This window comes from Microtus pennsylvanicus, chromosome X (genome assembly GCF_037038515.1).
Source record: "Microtus pennsylvanicus isolate mMicPen1 chromosome X, mMicPen1.hap1, whole genome shotgun sequence".
NCBI lineage: Eukaryota > Metazoa > Chordata > Mammalia > Rodentia > Cricetidae > Microtus > Microtus pennsylvanicus.
In genome coordinates, this window is record NC_134601.1 from 124,808,153 (window position 1) to 124,833,856 (window position 25,704).

At 38.8% G+C, this 25,704-nt stretch overlaps 1 protein-coding gene across 3 annotated transcripts in view; it reads left to right on the plus strand.

Moving 5' to 3' along the window:
- Arhgap6 (Rho GTPase activating protein 6) overlaps nucleotides 1–25,704 on the plus strand; it is a 505,314-nt gene that overhangs the window by 394,514 nt on the left and 85,096 nt on the right. For all 3 annotated transcript variants that reach the window (XM_075957613.1, XM_075957615.1, XM_075957614.1), the window contains exon 2: nucleotides 23,154–23,313. In XM_075957613.1, coding sequence (XP_075813728.1) covers nucleotides 23,154–23,313 — 160 coding nt within the window. The remainder of the gene's footprint in view (nucleotides 1–23,153; nucleotides 23,314–25,704) is intronic.

The window sequence follows — 25,704 nt, forward strand, 5'->3', positions numbered from 1 at the left end:
GACACATTTTTGGGGTCAGTTCTGCCCTTCCAATGTAGGATATTGGCATCAAACTCAGGTCGTTAGTCCTGAGCAACAAATGCTTTAGCCCTCTGAACCATCTTGCTAACTCTGAAGTGAATATGTTTGTGAATATATCCTGTCTATTTTATATGCAGTCTTATAACTTGAATACTTAGGATCGGTGCATGTGGTGGTATGCTCACGTAGTTTTCGTTACTCCTAACTGGCACCAAGATGTTGAAAGGCCTTGTCTCGGCTGTACAGAACATAGCTTGATTATGTCTTTCTCGGCATGGAAGGTGGTACATTTGCCTTTTTAGGTGTTATGGCTAGAAGCTTGACTTAAGTTTCACTGAGTCTATGGACGCAGAGTGCCCAGCGCTCAGGAGGCTGAAACAGAACAGAGTTAAATTTTGAGTAAGCATTGCAAAACTGCTACCTGAAAATATCTTAAATTTTATGGTAGGACTGTAGTTCTGTGGCACAGGTGCTGTTGTGTGCCTTCTAAAGTACCAGGCAAGAATAAGGAGAAAATCACTGTCTTCTCTACATGACTTTTCTGACATTCTCTAATGAACTAGTGCCTTTCTCAGGTGACCTAAAAAGGCAGAACATCCTAATGGTATATCTGAGATGCCAGGGCATCTTTTTATTATATTAGGTATAATTACATCATTTCCCCATCCCTCTCCTCCCTCTACCCCTCCAATACATGCCTCCCACTCTGTCTTATATTCATGCCCTCCTTTAACCACTGTTGTTACATATACTTATAAAAAATAAACATATAAATACAACCTGCTGAATCAATTCAGTGTTGATTGTATGTATATATTTTAGGGTCAATCACTTGATATTGGATAACTAGTCGGGGTTGGGAGCTCATCCCTGGAAAAACTAATGCTTCTTCTATGGGCAGTGTTAATTGCTTGTAGCTATTCATCTAAGGGTAGAGCACTATAAGTTTCCCGGGTCTACATTTGGATGGCAAATGGTGTTGGACCTGGAGTTACTGGTAGTTGTGAGCCACCATGTGGGTGCTGGGAACTGAACCCAGGTCCTGAGGTCCAGCCCGTAAATGAGATCCTTTAGAAAATATTTTTTTTATTTTTTGAGATTATAATTACATTTTTCTTTTCCCTTTCATCTTTCCAAACCGTCTCATATACTACTACTTGCTCTCTTTCAAATCCATAACCTCTTTTTAAATTAAATTGTTGTTACATACATATATCCCTAGATGCCTGTATGAGTTTTTTAATTTTATTTTTTTTAATTTCATTTTACATTCCAAGCACAGTTTTCCCTCCCACCCCTGACTGCGTACCCCTGCCCACCCTCATTCACTCCTCCCAAATGGTACGGGCTTCCATGGGGAGTCAACAAAGTCAGGCACATTAAGTTGGGACAGGACCAAACCCCTCCCCAATGCATTAAGGCTGAGCACAGCATCCCACCATAGGAAATGGGCTCCAATAAGCTAGCTCATGCACCAGGAATAGATCCTGTTCCTGCTGCCAGGGACCCCTCAGAGAGTCCAAGCTTCACCACTGTCTCCCACATGCAGGGGGCCTAGTTCAGTCCCATGGAGACTCCACAGCTGTCGGTCTAAAGTTCATGAGTTCTCACAAGCTTGCTTCAGCTGTCTCTGTAGATTTCTCCATCATGATCTTGATCTCCTTTGCTCATATATCCCCTCCTCCCTTTCTTCAATTGGATTCCTGGAGCTCAGCCTCATGCTTGGTTGTGGATCTCTGCATCTGGTCCCATCAGTTACTGGATGAAGGCTCTATGATGAGAGTTAGGGTATTCACCAATCTGATTGCAGGAGAAAGCCAGTTTGAGCACCCTCTCCACTATTGCTAAGAGTCTTAGCTGGGGTCATCCCTGTGGATTCTTAAGATTTTTAACATGAAGCACTTAGCCTGGTCTGGCATTAAATAAGTATACAAAATCTTTTGTTTTATTAGTTGTGATATATCCTTATTATTATTTAAAAAACTGAAGAGTATACTCACATATTAGAGAAAATTATTTGAAAATGTGGGTATAAAAATTTCCAAATACAATGTTCTCAGAGCTCTTGGGATATCCAGTTTGTATTGTGTGGGGAGATGGTAAGAATAAAGCATTATTGAATGTTCCAAAGACAGACAGCAGCATTTGGTTGTGTCTATCTATATTTTTCACACAATAGATTTTATAGAAAGAAGAAGTAGTAGAAAATGGTGTTCAGTAGCAGAATTAGGTGGTATCTGGAAGACAGTCACTGTAGAGAATCCTTTACTCTTGATAATAATATGAAGCTAATAAACAGTTGTCCAAACACTTTCACTTTAAATAATAATGTGTATTCAAGGCTGAAGAAACCATATTTTTATTGTTGAATGGAAAACATTGCCTTTGGTTTTGTTGGCATGTAGCTTACCTGATACCCTATTCTCCCACTAGAGGTCTAACTTTCATAAGATGAGGCAACAGAAAACCAGAAAATGTGGGTGGCTTCTGTAGCCTCCATTCCCTGACTTGTACCTCCTTATTCATCTTCAAAGCCAATAATATCATGTCTGTCTGATCCTGCTTTAGTAGTCATATCTTCTCCTCTGTGTTTTGCTGGAAAAGGTTAGCCTATGTGAAGGACTCATGTGATTAGCGTGAGCTCACCCGGATAATCTAGTGTATTCTCCACATCTCAATGTTGCAAATGGAAGCATATGCAAGTCCCCTTTGCCGTTCAAGGTAACACATTCCTAGATTCCTAGGTTCTGAGAATCCACCCATAGATATCTTCTACACTATTTGTCTCACTGGGTTTTTGACATCTCTTAAAATTGGTGATATTCCACAGAGGCAGACATCCAGTGATTACCTTTGCTGTTTGACTCTCTTCCTATCAGGCGTCACTCTATGAAATGATTATCTTGTAAGCAATATTAAGTTCTGCCTTCATTCAAAGAGCAATAAAGTCAAAGAGCAGGAGAGTAAACAAAACAAGGTTATTGCAGCAATATAGAGAATAATAGCTCAGCTAGAATTGAACTGCATTTTAATCTATAAAATTTAATACCAACTTATTGGTGTTAAAGTAAAAGTTGCTTACCTGTTATTTTAGTGTACCCAACATGTAGCTCACTTTTTAAAGAAGTGGACACTAGAAATATTTTAAAATTGCAAGTCATTCATGGTCATTAGTATATGAAAACAAAAGGAAGCAGAAAGATTTTGTTTATTCTCTTAGTTTGGCTAGAGCTCTAGGGGCCAATACACATGAAGTAGAGACGTTATGGGTTTTCTCAATATTGATGATCTCTACATCTCAAGCAATGATGTAGAAAATATAGTTTTAATATTTGATGTTTAGAGTCATGCTGTTTAAAGTTTTGTTTCCCCCTTTCTGTTTTGGGGTGTATGTACAGTTACTATTTGATCCAACAATACCACTCTTAGATAATCAAACATCCCAAACTAATCAAAACCATGCTTCCACTAGAATTTGTTTGGGAGTATTAACAATAGCGTTATTCGTAATGGCCAAGCAGTGGCAACCGCTGGAAAACTCCTCAAGTAACAAACAGATAAACAAGATATGGTCTATGTTATTTCACTCTAAGAAACAGTTTGGGGGCTGATAAATGGTACAACACTGAAAGGTCTCAAACTATGCTCTATGAAAGGTGCCAGACATAAATGGGGCAAACATATTGTAGGACTCCATCTATATTCAGTGCCCAAATTAGGCAGGTGCATAATGATAGTGAATATGTTAATGTTTTCCAAGTACTGGGGTGAGAGAACCATCAATAGTGATTAATAATGGGTATGAACTTTCTCGCTAAGGTGATGAAGGGGCTTCAGAATTGATGCTGTTCACATATATCTTTAAATATGCTTAACAAGACAGTAAATTGCACAACGTAAAAGTGTAATTTTTTACCTCAAGAAATTGTTTTCATTAGTTTAATTACAACTCATCAAGTCCCTCTCTTATTTTATTACAGTTTGCTTTTTAAAATCTAACATGCAACATATTTTCTTGCCCAGAGGATACATTATATATCAAAACAGAAGGGCTTAGGGAGCTCTGTGAAACACATTTTAATTTATTATTTCAAAACTAGTATATTGTGGGGAAAATCCCAGAAAAAAAAAACAGCAACTGAAAAAACCAGCCAGTTTGTTTTTATGTCTTACCTGATGTTTGGTGTGACTCTGTAAATTGCTTTCTTCTTTTCAATTTCCCCTTTTACATGTTTGACATTTAATAGGAGAAGCTGGGAAGCAAGGATTTTTTTTTTTCATTTTTTACTGGAAGTGGTTTTAGCTACTTTGAAGCAAATGTCCCCAATACAAATATTCCCTGCTGGCCTTGTTTCCATGTAACAGGGACAAATAGTTTTCTGTCCAGATGTAGAATTGCTGTACTCCTCCAAACTACCTTTCAACTAACAGATTTTCAAAGGCACAAAATGTAAAAGCTGTTTGCTTCTAGGAACTGTTTCTGGCCTTGTGAGTCTCCATCCTGACCAGGCAGAGAAGGCACAGATTGGGAGAGTCAAACAACGTTCCCGTGTTTGAAGAGTTGAGCAAATAGATGAAAATTGAGAACTGGGAGTGCACGTGATGCTTACATAGGAGGTGGTATCTATGGTGTTAGATTCTTCTGGGTAAAGAGCTGACACTTCAATATCCCCCGCCTTCCACTTTCCTCCCAAAATTAGACACCTCAGGTAATTGTCTACATATGTTGTGTCTAGGTTTGAGACCTATAATTTCAGAACTTCTAAAAACCAAGTTTACCTTCTTTAATTCAAAGTAGAATTCCCATGGCCATGTTTTTACTCATTCCTTATAGCATCTAAAGGAAACATAACTATATTCTAGAAAGTATTGTTTGCTTGTTTATTTGATGCTCCATTCTGTTTCATTTGTAATGTTCCTCTGTAGGGACATTACAAATGTATGATTTTTTTTTCATGGAAGACATGAAAAAATGCTTGTTTATCTGAGATAAAGCACTAATAATAAATATGCCAATGAAATTATTCTTTCTAAGTTGAGCTTGATGAACATTCTGTTTATTAGGGTTGTTTATAATAGCATTGATAACTCAAAGGCAACTGTCATTGAAAATTCCACTCCAACATAGGTGACCACTCATGAAAGCTAATGATTACTAATGAGTCACCTAATATGAAATACCCAAGTCTTTAATGTTATTAGCCCTTTTGCTTTTATGAACATAGAAATTTTAAAAGATGGGTTTCTATTGCTTTTAGAAGAGTCAAACAAGCCATCTAATGTGAATATCCATCTCCTCTATCATATGTCTGGTGATTTTAGATTGTTTTTCAGTAAAAGGTCAGCAAAAGGGTTGCAAGCCAGACAAGCTTTATTGTGTACCTAACACTGCAATTATTGGGAAAACAGCCACAGACAATACAGACATGAGTGGGTGTATTTGTATTCCAATAAAGCTTGATTTACAACAACAACCCCCCACAAAAGCCTTTGGGATGGAGAGGGCAAGGGTTGGAGCTTGTTAACTGGAAAACAGTTGCCATTCCAATGCCTCTGTCTATGTGTTAGACATATTTCTAATGATAGAGGTAAATCACAAACTAGAATTTGACTTTACAAGAAAGCCAAGGGAAACAGATTTGAAGGTGAACATAGAGCTACCCTCACACTTCCCGTCATTCTCAAGAACTGTCTTGAGTAGGAGAGAAAAACATGAGAAGGCAACAGAGAATAGTGGGATAAGGCATCTGAATCCTAGTCAAGTCTCAAACATTCTGCCTGGGGACAAGTTACTAGTTCTTCCTTTGCCTTGATTTCTTCATCTATAAAAGAGAGAATGTTAATAGACTTCACCTTGTAAAATAGATTTGCGGTGAAAGCTGTGAGTGCACAGTAAAGGCTAGGGATAACAGTGGGTACATGCTCTGTGCTCAAGATGTTTGTTGTTTCCCCAGAAATCTCAATCCCCTGGGAGTATACACAGCCCTCCACTTATTTTACCCTTGCTATGAGTCACTGATGAGCAATCCTCGCTGCGTACTGTGAATAGTCAGGCTGTCTTTAAACCCTCATGGCACTAACGGCTTGTCATGTTTCTGTTCCTTACGTGAAAAAAAAATGTACCCATGGATGAATTGGTGACAAGGAAAACATCAAATAACAATGCAGAGAATGTGTACATGCACAAGCCAGTAGTAATCATGGGGGAATGTTAGGGGTGACAGTTGGAATTTTTACTATGTCAATAAAGTGATGGCATGCCTAAATATCAACCATTATTCTTATTTCTAGATTCTGAGTCTTACTATTATTTTAAATTTTAAAATTACATATATTTATTTATTTTGTGTAATATGGGAGAGAGATAAAAATCTGGACTGAGGAGAATATGCAGTTCTTTTCACTTACCATAAAAACCGTGTGCATGTTTCTATTTTTATCTACATTTTATGTAGCAAGTAACTGGCCATTAGAATGATAGATGAATCAGGAAAGACTGAGTTGGAATTCAAAGCTGGAAACTAGGACCTCAGAGCCCTCCTTGCAACATGTTCTACAAATGAGTCCCATAGTCAAGTAGCAACCACAGAGGGAGCAGATGAGGGCTGGAGTATACTCAGTGGTATAATACTTGCCAGTATGTACAAGGCCCTGCGTTTAACCAACCCAGCACCATTTGAAAAAGAAAAAAAAAGAAATTAAAAGGAGAAAATTAGATGGCAGATGATTGATTAATGGATACCATTAGAAATGGTCGAGATCTAGGGCGATCCTGCATATGTGAAAAAAAACCTTAAATTATGGGTATGTAAGTTTAGGGACTTGTCTTAATTAGTAGTGTCATTAAATTATTTCTGCAAGAGTTTCTGGCTTTCAATTTCAAAGTGAGGTCAGTCTTATTATGCCTACAGCATGGGAAAAATTTGCCAAGATCAGTCGCTGAATGCATAGGGACATGTCGCATCACATGAGGGGAAGGGTACAAGAAGTTAGTCGTAGAGGCTGGACAAAGAGAAGCTTAAATTCAAAACAAATAATTGGTGAAATTTAGAAAATAAGTTATACCTCCCAGAAAGGTTTAAGGAATTCACTTCCTTCAATAGTTATTGTGATTATCCAAACCTTTACACTGGTTTTCAACTTGGATTGTGCATTAAAAGAAAGCCTGGTATACCTATTATTGCCTGATCCCCAATTCCAAGGAGTCTGATTGATTTGCTGAGTTGTCCAGCACAGTAGCCACGAGCTACTTTTACTTATTTGGATTAAAAAGCAACTAAGTTTAAGTAAAAATTTAAATTTAGTTAATAATTTTTACTAGTCCAATCTCAGATGCTTGTCAATTATGAGTAACCAGTAACTACGCTGTCAGATAGTAAGTAAGTATAACAAATATATCCATAAAAATTCAAAGTTCTACTAGGCCACCATATTTGGAAGGTTGGGACAGCGTCACGGAGACATGAGCCTAACAATAGGGAGACTGTCTGTGAAAGGTGATTCTTGGGCAAAACACAGACATGCAATCATGTGCTATTAATAACTATAGATGTATGCACTGGACTTACATGGGAGTGGGACCATCAACAACCAAACATGGATGAAGGAGGAACTCAAGGTGCCCTCCCCTCACCGATGAAGTATTTCCTATGGATAGATTTGGGGAGAGGGTGCACCTACCAGTGACTCCATTAGCTTCCAAAGGATAGTTCCTATCCAGTGGTCACACAGATGGCCTTAATTAAACCAAAAGGATCACACAAGACAATTGAAAGGCATGAATCTAGGAAAGGGACAGGTAAAGAGGAGATGGGTGTTGATAGCAGTTAAAGGGAGATAAAGGAGGATGGGAAGAAGAAAGCAAAGCATTATAATATTATAAACATTTTTGAAACTGTCAAAGAACTAAATTAATTAATAAATTTAAAAAAATACTCGTTGACCCACCCCTTACTGGGGCACCACGGGAGAAGTGGCCCTGATGACAAGGGTGCTGGAGAGATGGTTGTGTCTTTCACGGAGATGGGGGGGCAGGCAGAAACCTGGGTTAACCAACTCAGTTATGACCGAGGCCCAGACCCAGGGCCTTGAGTCGGCCCACCTCAACATCTACCCCATCTCTGAGCTGCTAGAGCATGGGAAGGGGCCAGCCCTGTTGCACAATAGCTACAGGATCTCCAGGACACAGCCCAACAATAGGATATATGAAAGGAGTCTCAGTGAAGGTCCAGTGTTGATGTTGTAACAGAAGTCAGAGGCCTTGAACCAGATCAACGGCTTACTGCAATGAACATTGGTGGGTAAAGTTGTTTGGGCAAAAGGGTATACTGTGTGACACACCACAGCTTCCAGTGCCAGTACAGTGAATGAACGTATGATGGAGAGGGGAGAGAGCATCAGCCTGCCACAAGTACAGTGGGACTGGATACATGAGTGTTGTGACTCATATGAGAGAAGTCTGTGCTTGATAGAGGAGCACATAGTTGCCCAGACTGCTTGGTAGACTGTTTTGTTTGATATTTTTGTTCTTTTTAACTTTATTTTATTTTTTTAATTTTCTATTGGGGAAGAGGTTACAAGGGTGAAGGACAGATGTGTAAGGACTAGGGAATGAGTGAGATTGGGGGTGCACGATGTGAAAATCCCAAAGTATCAATAAAAAGTTAAAAAGTTAGGTTTTTTTTTAAGTTCCCTTGGTCAATTGCTCTACAAGTGGAAGTTTAGATAAATTAACTGCCAGCTTTCAACTACAAATGTTGCCTTTTTTTTTTTACTTTAAATAAAGTGTTACTGTTTGTTCTGGCTGTAACTTAATTAAGAGCATTTAATAAGATCAATGATTTTAAACCAAAATTAAGAGATGTGTGGTCAATAGATCACATTTAGGCAACAAATTCGAACCGATAGAAATTCGTATTTCTGGTGATACCTGTAATTAATTCGTTGATGGAGTGCTTCTTAAAATCTTATGTAAATTTGAAGAAGTTGTTTACTTCTTAGTACAGGAGGAGGCTTTTTGTGAAGTAGTAAAGGCAAAAATGCCATCAAATGTACCACTAAAAATAAAGGGTGGGAAAGAATCTCCTTCAGTGGCCTTTTTGTTTGTTTGTTTGTTTAGCCTGTTTTGTTTCACTTATGAATTTTCAGGGTGAAGTTTTGTCTCCAAGATACGATATTCAACTATGCTTAAGGCTTGTTTAACTTCACGCTGATTGGTAAATACCTGTTTTGGTCACTGGGTTCTTAAGTTTAAAGGAACATAATTTCAGCATCTTTGTATCTCTTAGTCTTTTTCCAAACTTATTCATTGTTCAGTTAATCTGCCCATATTGGAATAAGTACCCTGTACTCTGCTCTGTGGAGAGAGAGGTCATGTGACATCATATTCATAATGAGTGTCCTTCATTGATCGGCATCATCCCGAGTATCATGTAGAATCCAATCTTAGATTCAGGTGTTTGTTATGGAAGTAGGGATCGGAAAGAGCAGCTATAGAAGAAATGCCCTTTTCTATGTTATCAGAATGAATGTTATCACATCCAAATCCAAGTTTCTCTGTGAAAACCAGGAGGCATTGACCTTATTTAGAAATACCCTTTCAGGTTCATAAGGCAAAATGTGAATTTCTTATTCCCTTTGAAAATGTGTCACTATTTTTGCTTCAACTTTTTAAAATTTTGCTTTAGGAATTTCTTGTGAGAGCATTCTTAAAGCGATGGCTCAGTGGTAAAGAGCATCAAAAGGGCCTGTTTTCCATTCCCAGCACCCACGTGATGGCTCACAATCATCTGTCACTCCAGTTCTAGGTGGTCTGATGCCCTCTTCTGGCCTCTGTGGGCAGCAGGCACACACAAGGTGCACAGACATACATGCAGACAAAACACCCTTCCACATAAAATGAGTAAGTAAGGATTTAAAAAAGCTAGACTTCTAAAGCCAGGCGGTGGAGCACACCTTTAATCCCAGCACTCGGGAGGCAGAGGCAGGTGGATCTCTGTGAGTTCGAGGCCAGCCTGTTCTGCAAGAGCTAGTTCCAGGACAGGCTCCAAAGCCACAGAGAAACCCTGCCTCAAAAAAAAAAGCTAGACTTCTCTGAAGTCCAGAAAGATAGCTGCATCGTATTTTCACTTCTAATGCTTACTTGTTCGTTTGCTCTGCCAAGAAGGGTTTTAATAAGTTAACTATTTGCCTTTGGCTAAAAATAAATAAATTTTTTTCTTCTTGAAAATATAAAATTTCTCATTTGAAAAAAATTTAAATGAAGCAATATAACAAGCCACTCTGACCTTCTAGGATCCAATATTTACTTGAAAAAAGCCTTTTTTTCATTTTTTATTGATTTTATTGAGCTATACATTTTTCTCTGCTCCCCGCCCTTCCTCTCTCCTCCCCATCAACCCTCTTCCATGGTCCCCATGCTCCCAATATACTCAGGAGATCTTGTCAGGGAAAAAAAGAAGAAATCTCCCCCTTGTTTTGCCTGTTTGATCACTGTCTAGAATGTAAAATATTCATGGCGGTGGTAAACATTCACTAAACTTCGTGCTTTTTTATTGTGCTTTTGACTTTCAGATTCATGTTCTTAAGTAGTGTTCCAGCTACCTAATGGTTTACTTTAATGGCATATTTTATCTGAAACAGCTAACCATTATTCTTCCTGTAGATAAGTCACTGGAGGATACTAGAAATAGGGTCAAAGTCGGGGTGCCTGGAATGAGGAGAGGACAAGCAGGTACAGTTTAAGAAGCGTCAACAGTGAGAGAAAGCAGAGTCTTCCGGACCTTTTGCTGGTCACAAAGCCTCTGGACATTCTCAGCAATCCGGAGGATTAACCAAAAAGACGCCTCATTTTCACTGAGCTCGTTAAAGGAATAGATAAATGGAAATATCCTTCACAATTTATAGTTTTAGGAATAGTCTTAAAATAATTCAGAAGTAAGTGGCAACTGAATGCTGCCTGTCAAAGGAGGTTAGGCAGACCAACAAAAGATATAATTGGTGTAATCTAAATGAAATTTCATCACACCAATTTGGGATTCAGTTCTAGTTCTGAAAAATAAAAGCATTATCTATTTCTAAAAATTGAATTTATTTTGTTTAAATCTTGAAGGATGCCAAAATACATTTATCTGCTCTGTCACTGAAGGATTTCCCACATGCTCTGGAAAGCAATGCATAAAGATCACTTTCTATTTTACTATCTACTTACCTCTCTTTCCAAGGAAATACTAAAAGAGATGGAATGAGCTACATCATAGTCCCATGGGGAAGATATATGGGGAAGGGCTACTGCAGACTCAGATTAGAAACGCCTGTTATTTATGAGGACAAAGAACAGCATGAGTAGTAGTTAGATCCATCAGACACATATCCAGATCTCTCAATGAAAATTTATTCCTCATTTCAGTTCTAAAGGTAATCATGATTAGTGGGACAAAAAGATTTAAAGGCACAGACTCTTCCATTTTCAACACAGGCTATTACTGATTTGGTGATGTAGGAATATGAAAAAAACCAAACCACTCCGAACTTTAGCAGATTAAAGCATCCACCACTGGTTCTGTACCAAGAGTTGAGTTCAACGAGATAGTTCTTCTGTACTTGACAGTGTTCACTAGAAGACTTCATTCATCTGGAAGATTAGTTAGGATTGGGTTTAGTTAAGACATTGGGACAAGCAAGTTTTTGCTGTTTTTGATGTGTTCTCTCCAACACAGTAATTAGATTTATGTTATGGAGACTTAAGGGCCCTAAGAAAGGAAAGGTACTTGTTGGGAATTCTTATACCTTAGACTCAGACTTGTCACAGCACCACCTTCTACCATATCTTGGTAGTTAAAGAAAATTTCAAGACCAATGAGGAATGAAGGACAAAGAAGTACAGCAAGCAAACATTCTGTGAGGTGTGGCCCATACCTGTGAGTACCATGCATGCCTTTGAGGGTTGCCCAGGGTTTTAGGAACTAGGACTGAAAATAAAGCCTGTCCCAGACATTTTTTTCCAATATTCCACTGGCTAGAGCCCACTCATATGACTATTAACCACAAGTAAGACGAGGACATGAAGTCTAATGGAATTCTCATGGATTATAGGCTACAGATTTTTGTGAGCAGCCATTGTATTTGGATTTCCATTACCTCTTCTGTCAAATGGAATTGTGTAAGGAAATGCTTGATACAATCAACTGCCGTCTTGTATTTATGCTCAGTTAATTTCTGCTATCATGATGATTTGTTGTTTTGAATTCTTTTTAAGTCAACACACATTTTCTTGGCTGTCATGATGAGGAATTTAGTTTAAGTCAAAGACTGGCATGAACAGAAGCCTACTCAAGAAGCTTGAGAAAGTGGTTCATACAATGTTTTGTCATGAATGTGTAAAATGTCACCAATTGTATAAACAGAAGCAAAGCCTAGAAGGCAGTATGAGTGCTAATGCATGGACTCCAAGGCTGTAAATTGTTATTGACACTGTTGACAATGAAGGACTATGTGGAAGAAGACTGTTGTGTTTGCAGCATATTTTTCTGATTAGCAAAATTCCCACAAATCAAAACTTTTTACCTTTTTTCTGATTTTCAGTTACAAGGCTGGTTGGAGGCTTTTAGACCTTTTACTGGTTCTACTCAAAGTGGTGATATTTAAACTTTAAAGAGGACTCCTTATCTTCACCTTTTGTATTATCCCAAAATGCCAAATACCCAACTTTCCCATCATTTTTGTATTTCCTTTGAAAGCTTGATTTTGTTCAACCCATAAACTTTGATTTCACAAGATATTGTTTCTTGATAATGAGATTATTCACTTCAAAAAGTAGTTACTTTCTTATGGCATATTCACTGACATGACAATACACATATTTAAAAATAACTTTTTGTTAGAGCTATGAATGTGGACTTGGCTGGAGGATGGGGTTGGGTAGCTTTGTCCCTCTTGTCAGTGTACCCACACTGAATAAATTGCCTTTTTCTGATTTCACTATTGGACAGGCATTGTGGTCAGTGCCTTTATAACTCTAGCTACAGAGGGTCATAAGCCCCCTTCTGGCCTTCATGGGCACTGCATGTATGTGGTGCACACAAATACATTCATGCAAATATTCATAAATATAAAATAAAAATAAATCTATAATAATAATAGATTAAGAGACCACTCTGACATTAAATGCTGAACCTTACTTAATCACCATTTCTTATTGAACACTTATAAAACAGCTTCTCCTGTTGATGATTATAGACAGTGACTCTGTCTTCTAATTAATATGTAAGCGCCATAGGGATTAGGATCACAGCTGCATCACTGAAGAGTTGTGAATCCTTGGGCAAGTTACTTAATGTGTCAGAGATTCTTTTTATGTCCATGGTGGGAAATAAAAGTATCACTAACTTACTGCTTAGAATTTATTTCACAAGTAAATGACTTAGTGGCCATGAAATGCTTAGGACAGTGCATGGCACAATCTGACTAATTAAGTAATTAATTGAATAAGGTGACTAATGATAAAAAAATGAAATTACAGATGTATTATTTTCATGTGATGTAATAATACTAAACAACTTTAAATGTGCATCTAACATTTATGGAGGATTATCTACCATTATGTGAAACATATAGCCAGAATTAAAGGCACTTTCAACATTTGAGATTTGAAGTTGATGGAGGTGGATGTATGTACAAGAACAGGTAGTTTTTATCCTGGTTTTCTCTTCAACTTTAATCATTCTAATAAGGAACACCAGGTGACATTTTATTGTTTTTAAATTCTTTCCTCATGCTAAATAAATAACACCAACAGAGACTGTGTGTGCCTTCCATGATTAACATTACAGAATTCCAGTAAAATTACACTGGTTCCTGCATTGGAATCAGAAGGACCATCCATAAAAATCATTGCTCAGTCCAATACAACCGCTGCAATTGTTTTGTTGAAATTCACTTGAAATCCATGAGAGATTTACAACGTCATGTCAGCAGGCTAACAGAGATGCTTTTTTGAACTGTGTTTGGTTTGGTGCCATGTGGAATTCATTGAGATGAAGATACTGAGTGATAAGGAATTTTTTGTTTTCTTTTTTGAGATTATAATATAATTACATCATTTTCCTCTTCCTACTCCTCTCTCCCGACACTCACTATACCTTTGCATAATCTCTTTTATGTTTATGGCCTCTTTTAAAATGGATTGTTGTTATATGTATATATGCAAAAGATATGTTTTAGTTTTTTTTAATTTTTTCTCTGCCCTCCATGGATTTTACACTTCACCTTTCCCTGCTCCCGTACCGTTTTAATCATAGTCAGTTGGGTACAGTTACTTGGTCCTGCACCCCTCTGCTCAGAAAGTGAACAACTTCTCAAGGAGTTTTGTTTCCACAAAGAATAAAACAAAGAAGTATGTGTTATGCTTCATTATAAAAGAGACTAAATCTGTTCTGGTTTTTAATACTTGTGAAAAAGTCGGGGTTTTAGACTACAGTTTAACAACTGAGAAGTTTTTCTAAGCTGAGAAAGCATCCTATGGGCTGTATTGTGCTTTATCATGCTCTTGGGGGTTTCCCAGAGGCATTCAGCTTTCTTTGATGACTTCCTAATAAGGACACTGCAGTATGATTCAATTACCATTTGCAGTTTCCTATGGACAGGGTATTATTAAAGTGGAATCCTCTATTAATTCCAGTATTTTTTTTCAAAACAGTCTTATTAAAATACAAAGCGGAGAAACCCAGTTTCAATTTCTCTTTTTGTCCTGCCCTCCCACTTCCTCCCCAGCAAGCATGCTCCCCCTCTCTCCCTCTCCCTCCCTCCCTCCTTACTTTTCTCTTAATTTCACTTACATACTCAGTGACACAGCCTATCTATGTTCAAAAGGAGCAGAAACTTCTCACTGATCTGGTAAAAAGATTTTTTTTTCTTCCAAGATTCATGGGGTAGAGGATATCCCTAGCAACAAAAAGGATCCCGGAGTCATTAGAGGGCCAGCTGGGTGGTTTCTCTCACACTTGATAAGATCTTCTGTCTGAAGATTCATTTTTTTTCACCAAAAAGTTATTTTTTTGTAATAAAACAGAGTCAAGTTCCTAGTCTAAGCTAAATTTGGTTAGATTAGAGAGGACAGGACAGACGCCGAGAATAGGATTCATGGGTAAGCACCAAATCTATATATCTATACTCTTATTTCTTTTGCAGAAGATGATTATGATAAGATAGCAATTCTGTCATTCCTAGCTTGTGATTTGGGAAGAAAAGTGAATGATCAGCATGTGGGATGTGTGGCTGCTAAAAACTGCTTTGCGCCGATAGAGATTTATGAGCACAGCTCGTTTCCAGACTGATTGATGATGCTGAAGCAGCGGGAAATATGCGAACTGCAGCAGGAAGGAGGGCTCTGCAATTAACGGGTGCAGCATCATTAGTGTGATTGCTCTAAGATTCAGGCACCAGTTGGTTGGAGGTCTCCCAGCCAGAGGTGTTACCTTCTACTTTCAACTTTCTTGCATGTACTGCAGCATCTTACCTGTTGAGGCAAAGACAGATACAGACTTCAGAGAACAATTTATACAGGAAATAAGGCTAATGCTAAATCGGCATGTTACTTAATCAAAAAGGGAGATCTTAAGCTACTGGATTTGGAAACACTGTCTGGGTTAGCTAAGTATAAATAATCTAGCCAGTCAGTGGTGGTGAACACCAGTAGTCCCAACACTCAGGAGGCAGAGGCAAGCGGATTTCTGTGAGTTCCAGGCCAGCCTGGTCTACAAGAGCTAGTTCCAGGACGCCAGGGATACACAGAGAAAATCCTGTCTTGAAAACAAAACAAACAGAAGAATCTGCTATTGACACATGGCTTGGTGGTAAAAAGAAGGGCAGCTTAACTCCAGTGTTCAGGGTCCTACTTTCCTGCTGTAAGAGTAACTTTACTAATAGTTGTTGATTTACTTATTTGTGAGGTGAGGGATTTGGGCTGGTTTCTTCTGAGAGATGATTGCACGCATATATAGATGTATAGTAGTGGTTATCAGACTAAATTATACATCCTGAAACCTGGCTTCAAATCCTAACTCTGATATTTATTCATTTTATGATCTGGGGAAGTTATATAAGGTTTGTGCCTCAGTTTCTCCATCTACAAAGACAAAGATAATTGTGCCACTGCCCCCCAAGGGTGTTGCAACCATTGTGTGAGATAACATAAAGAACTTCGTAGCCAATCAACCATCTATACTGTGAGCAGAATTTTCAAGGCCTAATTCATTGCTAAGGGTCAATTGTTCCAACTGATTCAATTATGAAAAGGCAAGAAGAACTGTTGAAGGTTACCCCTGTTGTGAGATATTTCTAATCCATGCAGGTTATTGCTATTTCTACAGCCTGTGTTCCATGCAGGCTATTTTGCTTCCGTCATTTGAGCAAAGCTTTTAAAACTAAGAATCGAATTTATGGGTACTAGACAAGTTCACGGCTCAACTGGAGAGATTCAGAAGTGAAAATGGCCTTTCGGTCTGACATCTTTTTGCTTAAGGGCATTGAATATGTCAATGTATCCCCTCTGTGCTAGCCATTAGCAAGGCTTTTCCTGCAAGAAAATATGTACATGACATTTATTTTTCCCAGATGGTGGTTAGTGCAGTTCCAGGTTTGACAATGCTTGTTTCTTTCCTTGGGTTTATCACTAATCCACACACGACCATTTCTTTTAACTTTTTTCACATATTTATTTATATATGTGTGCACACATGTGTTCTTGTACATGGCATGGCATGCCCATGGAGGTATGAAGACATGCAGTTGGAGTTGGTTCTCTTCTTATACCATGCGGGTTCAGAATGACTGAGGTCGTCTTCAGGCTTGCAACAAGTGCCTTTTCCCACTGACCTATCTCACCAGCTGATGGCCCTAGAAAGGCCCCTGTATTTCGCCCTACCGTTTATATGTTTCCAGTATCTCAGCTATAACCATCTTGTATGATTTCTTTACGGGCTCTTTGGGATATTTTCCAAAGAATAGTTGTACAATATTGTGTGCAGTCTTGGAGTTAGAAAATGTTGCTCCGATGGGTTAATTCTAAACATAAACTACCTTAATACATTTAAACTGATGCAGTGGTCAGCAAATGTCTTCTGGAAGGGCTAGGAAATAAAATTAATCAGCTCTGTGCACCTAGCAGTCTCTATTACAAGCTGTTCAGACCTACCAGCGAAGCCTGGACATTGGCCTAAGCCATCCCTGAGTGAGTGAAGGCAGCTGTGCTCCAGGAAACCTTTCAGATTTGACTCATGGGCAGCAGCTTGCTAATTCCTGCCTGACTTATTACAAGCAAAATACTTAGTATTCCCATTTTACAGGTGAGAAAAGTGAAGGACAGGGCGTGAAAGTTGTTTGCTAAGAACCCACATGACTGGCAAGCAGTAAAACTGGGACCCAAGTCTAGGAAGGTATTGCTTTTAGCAACTAATCCATGTCAACCAATGGGATGTTGGGCTCCTGAATTCTGCCTGGTTATTTTACCATCTCCATAAGCGCCTTCTCAAATCCAGTGTTCCCAGTCAAGATGTCCAAAAAGCTCCCACAGTAATCCTCCTTCCTCTGCCCTGCCCTGCCTGCTTGTCTAGTGCTTATCATCTCGTAACTTCCTGTGAGTTACTCAATCATTGTACGTGTTTATCAGCTGTCTCTTTTGTTCACTAATGAATCTTAAGTACCTCGAAGAGTTCCTGGCCTATATAATTCCCCCAGCTCCTGCTTGCTGAAGCAACAAGATAGGTTTGTTGCGTGTTTGGACTTGGACACTTCTCAAGTAACCGTAATATATGAAGGCAAAAGTTCAAAGTAGGCTACTGTTTTTATAAACTGTTTCTAATTTTCTGAAATTCCTGCTCAAGATAAAATAGGACATTTTTATTAAAAAGTCCAGTCTCAATGCATTTTGAAAAGTGTGTGACATAGAGAGGTATTAAAGCCCCATAACGAAAAGTGTGTTGAGGAGTAACTAGAGTCAGGAGAAGACAATTGAAAGATGATTTCCTGGTGAGTACATAAAAGAGCAGTCTCTTTGGTGAGTCCAGCCAGGGGTGTAACAATCATACAAACGCTCTCAGCTTTCCCCAGGTGCACACAAAGAAGGAAGTTTCCTGTCATTGTGGTGTGTTTATTTTGAAGTTCTAAAGATCAAGGCAGACCTTTTCAGAAAGCGTTTGGTTATTGGGCTTGGTATTTCAACTTACGCTATGCTTCAGTGGTGCATTGTGATTACCCAGGAAGAGCGCCTTTGCTAATGCTTATTACACAACATTGACCACCTTAGGAAAAATGGGAAAGATTTACTCGTGACATATGTGATCTAAATGACAGACCATTCTTTAGTTCCTAAGCTCACCTTGGGCTTCCTGGCTTCAAGAAACCACGATTCAACCGGCACCTAGAAAACAGAAAGCCACTCCAACAAATAGTGGAACTACTTATTCAGAAATTCAGCACACGTTTCTTTTAAGAGATTTTCATATCACTAAAATTGCCAGGCTTCAGGTGGAGATGCAAATTTAGAGTGATGATTAATATTAATTATAACTTAAATTACCACTTATTCACAGCCTGTCAGGAGCTAATAAGCCCTCCACAAGAAGTTCATTTACATTGTCTTGTGCAATCCACACATGCCTGAGAGTTAATTCTTCCTCTTTCCTCATGCACTGTTGAGAAAGATGAGGCTCAAGGATGTTCAGAGTCTTATCATAAAGTTCATATATAGTTGGCCCCGAGGCTTGGTACCTTAAATTTTGAAGCCTGCCTTAAAGCTGAAGAATGTGCAAATTTGATAGTGAAAATCTGCCCCCGCTGATTCTGAAATACTGGGTCCACAGAAAATATTTTGAGCAGGCCTACACCAATCCTTTTCTGGCCTTCTTGGTCTGGACAGTTTATTCTTGGGTGTGGTTAAAGAGATATACTCCAATTTAGAGTCCAAACCCAAACACATAACAAAACAGTGTGGTGGAGGCTCAAACCAAAATTATTTCAATCAATATTATTTCATGGAAAAATCAAGTCTGTTTGTAAAGACACACAGACTGGCTCAGAAGAACGACCTTTCTGAATAAAACATAAATATTGGGTTTGGGGTTTGCCTTTTGATTCTTTTTGCCTAAATGTTGATACATACACTTCTGATGAAAAAGATATCTCTCTAGTTAAAGCTGTTGGTGAGTTGCTCTCCAGTTAATCAAAATTCTATTTTATTGAGACTTTTGTTTGCCTTTTATAAATTGGTTTGTGGCATTTGCATTTCTTGAGGCTGGTTCAAAAATAGGTCCTAAGGTTTTACTTACGTGCATAATATACAGAGTCCTACATAAGATGCATAAAATATATAGTTTGTGCCTCTGGTGATAAACAAAATGTATAAATGATTGTTAGGATTTCCTGACACCATGATTTTAAGAGGATTCTCTGTAATTTAAGTTTAACAGCAGGCCTAATGTATACTCTGTCAGGGTTACTCACCCTCTGAACTATTAGTATTTTGAATCAGATAGACATTTACTATGGCAAAGTGTTTTGTGCTTTAGGAGATAATTTGTAGTGTCCCTCCTGGTATCAAACACACATACAAGTGAAACACACACACATGTGCCACACACGTACACACACACACACACACACACACACACACATCTCCTTTTCATTCAATAGTTCTGGGAATGATTTTGTAATTTTGTGCTATCACTGAGTTTTGTGCTTATTTTTTCCATGAGATCTGATGAGTAGGCATGGGTACCACAGATGAAGTCGTCCTAGATCACATATAATCATTTTTATCTTTTATACTTGTATACTAACAATTCTATTTGGCTCATTAAAATGTCTTTTCAAGTTTGAATCAAAATGCCTAATTTGACATTTTCTCTCTCTCTCTCTCTCTCTCTCTCTCTCTCTCTCTCTCTCTCTCTTTCTCACTCCCCCTCCCTCCCCCTCTCTCTACGTGTGTTTGGCTTTTGGAGATAATATATACATAGCCCAAGCTGTCCTCAAACTCAAGATCCTCTAGACTCTATGTTTCCAGTTTTAAGCTGACATGTATGCACCGTCATGCCCTGATGCCCAACATCTCTGCATTTCTTATCTCTTCATCTTTGACTTGTTCTCTCCTTGGTTTCTTTAAGAAACTTCTTAGCACCATCCTTTCCTTTGCAAATCTGGTTGTGTTCCTCTTTAGTCAGTGTTCCTGATATACTGGCCTTTACGTGTTCAGAAAAACAAAATGAATCTACTATGCATTGCTCACACAGAAGGCTTCAGAGAATTTTTACGCCCTGTCTTCTGCTGGCCTTTACCCACTGCTATTGCCATTCTTCCAGATGCCTGTAATAAGCTTGTGTCTTCAAACTCATTACCTTCGCAACTAGTGTTTGCTTCAAATTTGACTTTCTGCTGTAAAAAACCCCTATCCCTCTTAGTCAACTTTCAAGTCTCCATCAAAACATTACCTTATCTACAAATCCTTCTTTGATCTGCAGACAGATGGTACAGCTCTGTCCTCAGGCACCCATTGCATTTGATGTGCTATGTGATGCTTATTTCTAACACCACAATCTGTGTACTTTCTAGACTGTGTTCTTCTTACATGAAAGTTAACTCTTTGAAGACAAAGACTGTGCCGCCACCTAAATAAACTCAAGCCTACTACAGTGCTTACCATATAGTACATGCTTCTGAATATTGTTTGAATTTACCAGGAGGATAGAGTAAATAAAAACAAAATATGATAGCAGGGATCAGTGAATTTCATTTGAAACTATAGCTCAGAGATTGGGAGACTGTATGTAGGCCACCAGTCAAATGCAGCCTGCATATCTAATTTTGTAAACAAGTTTTATGGAAATATGCTGCAATGCATTCTTTTATAAATTATCTATGGCTACTCAAATACCCGAAAGGCAGTTAAGTTGTTGAGACAAGATCAAGATGGCCTACAGAACATGAAATATTTACTGTCTGACCACTGACAGAAAGGGTTTGCCAATCTCAGCTAATTGGTACTTGAGTCCTTTACAGGTCACATTTTTAAGTACTTTTTAAAAAAGGGTCTGTAGTTTCATTTTGACACTTAGATCAAAACCAGTTTCCTTAGCTATCCAAACCTCATATCTAAAAGGCACAAACATAGGCCAGCACTATGGCTCAGGGAGTAAATGCACTTAATACTGTCTCCGGAACATGAGTTCAATATAAGGAACCCCAGAATAGAAGAAAAAAACTGACCGTCATAAGTTTCCCTCTGACTTCCACATGTATTCTTTGACACACTTGTGGCTGTACACACACATGCATGCGCACATGCCAGCAAACAATCGTGAAGCAAAATTTAATCTCACAAACTCATCTAAGATTCCTCATCTGGGGAAAATGCAACTCACAGACAACATAACACCTCTGTGGATGTGAGTTAGGGGCACAACCAAAACCTGAGTCCCCAGATCTTAACTGCCTAAAATTGAGCATGTTCCAATAGACAGAGGAAAGAAAAGAATATACTGGTCTTGTACTATTCATCAATTGACCGGGTATGTCAGTAGCCTACTCTCTTGGGAGTATATTTGCCACTTTATTCTTCTCCCCTCATCACCCTCTCAAAGCCTGCTGAGAACATGTGATTGCTTACTAGCCACTGGACGTTCTTCATAAAAGTCAAAACCACTACTACCAACAAAATGCCCTCTTGGTTGTGGAGGAAATGCTGCCTCTTTGAATACATGGCACTGTGTTTATTATCTATGATTTGAGAATAACCTCTTTGGAAGCAAGGGATGGTGAGTTTCAGAGGAGTGGGAAGTAGTTTTTTTCATGGGTCATCACAATCTCCCAATCTTCGGTGTGCTTAGGAGGCACCACTCTCCTCAGACAGCAGAGGTGTGTAAGTACACACAAAATGTGCCCTTCCAGTTGCAGGAAAACATGCCTACATTTACTGGTGTAGAGCACATTAGAATCCAATGTCTCTATAACGTTGAATCATTAGTTATCATCTGTTTGTACTTATTTTGTTAAAGAACATGGCTCATGAAAGTGCTCTAAGTAGAAATGGTGGTCACTATTTGGCCATAGACTTTAAAGTCATATACTTTTAGCTTGTTCCTTAGAATTTTGTGAAACTTATTCAACCTATATGTAAAGAGATGTATATTCATCTCCTGTGCCAGTACCATATTATAATTGTTGGTATTATATTACCGGAGTGATATAATGTTCCTTAAGCATATATTACATATGTGTTCAATGTTGAAATAATGCCCAGTATTGTGTTTTGGGGACCTTCATCCACAGATAGAATTGACCAAGCAGTAAATATTTTTTAAAATGAAAAATCTTACATTTGTACTGAGCAGTACAAATCTTTCTCTTTTGCCATTATTTTCTAAATGATACATTATTGTAACAATGATTTATACATTATCTAAATTGTGCTAGGTAGGAAAAGAAATTTAGAAATTATTCAAATCATACAAGAGGATATATATGGCAATACTGAAAGTTTAAAATAAAAGTCTTGGGCATCTATATATTTTAAAATCCATGGGGACTGCTGAAGTAGATTCCACTGGATACTAAGTAGAAATTATATTGTTATATAGGATAATTTAGCAATATCATTTATTCAATGCTGCCATTATGTTATTTGATAAAGTAAAAGATGTTGGCCACCCCAGTGAGTTGGTAGAGGGATTAAAAAACACACTGTACAAACAATGATACACAGTACTCTCTCAAAACACATTTGTCCCCTATATGAGCCACACATGGTAGCAAGAACAAGCAGTTTTTCCTGTTATGAAAATACACACAAAAAATCAGTTTCTATATATACCTATAAGAAAAAAATAGCTCCCTTGTGACCTCTTTCCGCGTGGTTTTCTTCAGACGAGAGTTTTTGACCCAGGAGTCATTTTAGCGAATTGGATTTTTGCAACCAACTAAGTAAATTCATGCTAAGCTAAGACAGAACTTGGTTTGGGGACAAGAGAACCAGCTGTAGAACACAAATGTGAAATGTGTTTGCCTTTGTCACTGTCTAGGAGAGAAGGAAGTCTGTGACAAATGAGGGAACTGTGTAACGCTTCATGTTTTCCCTCGGTCTGCAGGGTGACTTCACCTGGAACAGCATGTCTGGCCGCAGCGTGCGCCTGAGGTCAGTCCCCATCCAGAGCCTCTCGGAGCTGGAGCGGGCACGGCTGCAGGAAGTGGCTTATTCTCAGCTGCAACAGGACAGTGACCTGGGCTGTCAGATCACCATCCCCAAAGGTAAGGCCCTGTTCACACGTTCTGCCTTTCTGTGGGGGCTCTGAAGAATCCACAGGCTGCAGATTCCTCTCACGCCTGGCATTAACACAGAATGGAAAGTACAGCTTCTTGGTGGGAGGCTTATATCCCTGTCTGTTTGGAAAGACATGTCCAAGCGGGACAGTGTACATGCCAGCTAGTTAAAACAAACAAACACACAAACAAGCAAACAAAAAACGGTTAACTGAGAAGATCTCAAAAGTCTTCGTGGCTTGACATTAACCAAGGAGAAAGCTTACAGAGGGATCAACGAAAAGGTCTGGAGGAAAAACTGGGCCTATCTCAGTTTGATTTCAAAATGAACATCTGAGAAGAGTGCCTCAGATCTTTTAAGCTTGCAGGTTTGAGCTCATGCAAACAGAGAATCAGGGATAGCAGGGATGTGAACTCCTTTTGCAGCCAGTCTTTCCTGGTGTGCCTGGGCACTACTTTGCTGCTATGACACTTGAGCACAGGCACACCTGCTTGCTAGTGTTTTGACATAGGGCCTGGTTCCCATTAAAGCTGAGAATGGGACACCTGAATTCTTTTTTTTTTTATTGAGAAAAGGGAAACAAAGTTTCAGCCTCCTCCCAGCCTCCCATTTCCATCACCCTCCTCCCACCCTTCTTCGCCTCCCCCCACTCCTCTTCCCCTCCCTCTCCAGTCCAAAGAGCAGTCAGGGTTCCCTGCCCTGTGGAAAGTCCAAGGTCCTCCCCCCTCCGTCCATGTCTAGGAAGGTGACCATCCAAACTGGCTAGGCTCCCACAAAGCCAGAACATGAAGTAGGATCAAAACCCCATGCCATTGTCCTTGGCTTCTCATCAGCCCTCATTGTCCGCCATGTTCAGAGAGTCTGGTTTTATCCCATGCTTTTTCAGTCATAGTCCAGCTGGCCTTTGTGAGCTCCCAATAGATCAGCCCCACTGTCTCAGTGGGTTGGTGCACCCCTCGTGGTCCTGACTTCCTTGCTCATGTTCTCCCTCCTTCCGCTCCTTATTGGGACTTTGGGAGCTCAGTCCAATGCTCCAGTGTCTTGTAGTTCATAGAAGTCTCTCTCTGAATGGTTGTCGTAATCTGTAAAGGCAGTTTTTATATTTGCATGAAGCAAAAAAAATACAGAATGGAATCCATAATTCATTATGCAGATTATAGTAAGCTTTCTCATAAGGAGTTTTGACTAATGTGTTTGAAATAAAAGCAAAAGCAGAATGAGGACAGCAAGTTTCTGAAAGATAGACATGTTGTGAATATTTATCCATTAGATAATAAATCCATGAATACATGTGTGTCATAGTTTATCTTAAAGTTCCCCAGACGTTCATGTGTTGAAGGCTTTATCCTTATTGCTGAGGTATGGTTTTAGGAATGTGATTGGATCCCAAGGGCTCTGACACTTACCAGTAGGTTAACCTATGCAATGATGACATCTATAGGATGAATGTGTCCTCTTAATCCCTAGGCAAACCCCCAAACAGAAGTTCTAAACAGTGTCAGATTCACTGTGTGGATAAATTCCCCAAGGAAAATAAACACAGCATCCAGTGTCTGGAACCAAAAGAAATAATACCATTCCTGATAAGACAGGAGACTCATTGGGCATAAAAACCCATTCAAACTCACATTTCCGTTTCCTGTCACTTTTGGGGGTGATTGTGTAAGATGATTTGTAGAGACTACAGCTTCCTGGTCTCAGATAAAGATACTCTGGCATACTCTATAACTTTAGAATTCATCAGAAAGAAGGAAGAAATGGAGGTTCATGGGGGTTGGGAAGTCACTGAGACACTGAGATAATCCCCTACAATGAATGACAGTGGAGAATTTTACCTTGGGCTAGAGCCATAATGACTAGACATTGGTTATATGGGCAAATATTCAGGTGAGTTAGAAGAAGGGAGAGGACCATTTGGAATTTCAGTTCATCTTGCTTCTGCTCTTCCAATGAAGTCAGATGCAGTTTTATCTAGGAGTAAAGATGGAGAGGAGGTCTTAGAAGTCTCAGAGAGAGAAAGAAAAATGGAAGAAATGGGTTCTCTAATGGACCAGCAATAATGCTGGATTTCAGAGAAGTTGAAGATCCATATGCAATTAGTAGCTGGAAATTTCGAATGTGAAACAAACTTCCTGACATTTAAGCATTGTTAAAATAAATATACTTCATTTTTTATTTAAATCCCTTAGCCCTAGTTAATCAAAGTCTCCTTCAATTAATTTTAGAATGGAGTTTAATGAAAGGAGAAAGGTCCATAACTAATTTAAAATGTGTGCATAATCTACAGTACGATGACACTCAAAAGATGCCTGCATCTTAAACTATGATTAACATAGTATCCCACAGGACAGGAAGAATCTTGCAAATGTGGTACAGTA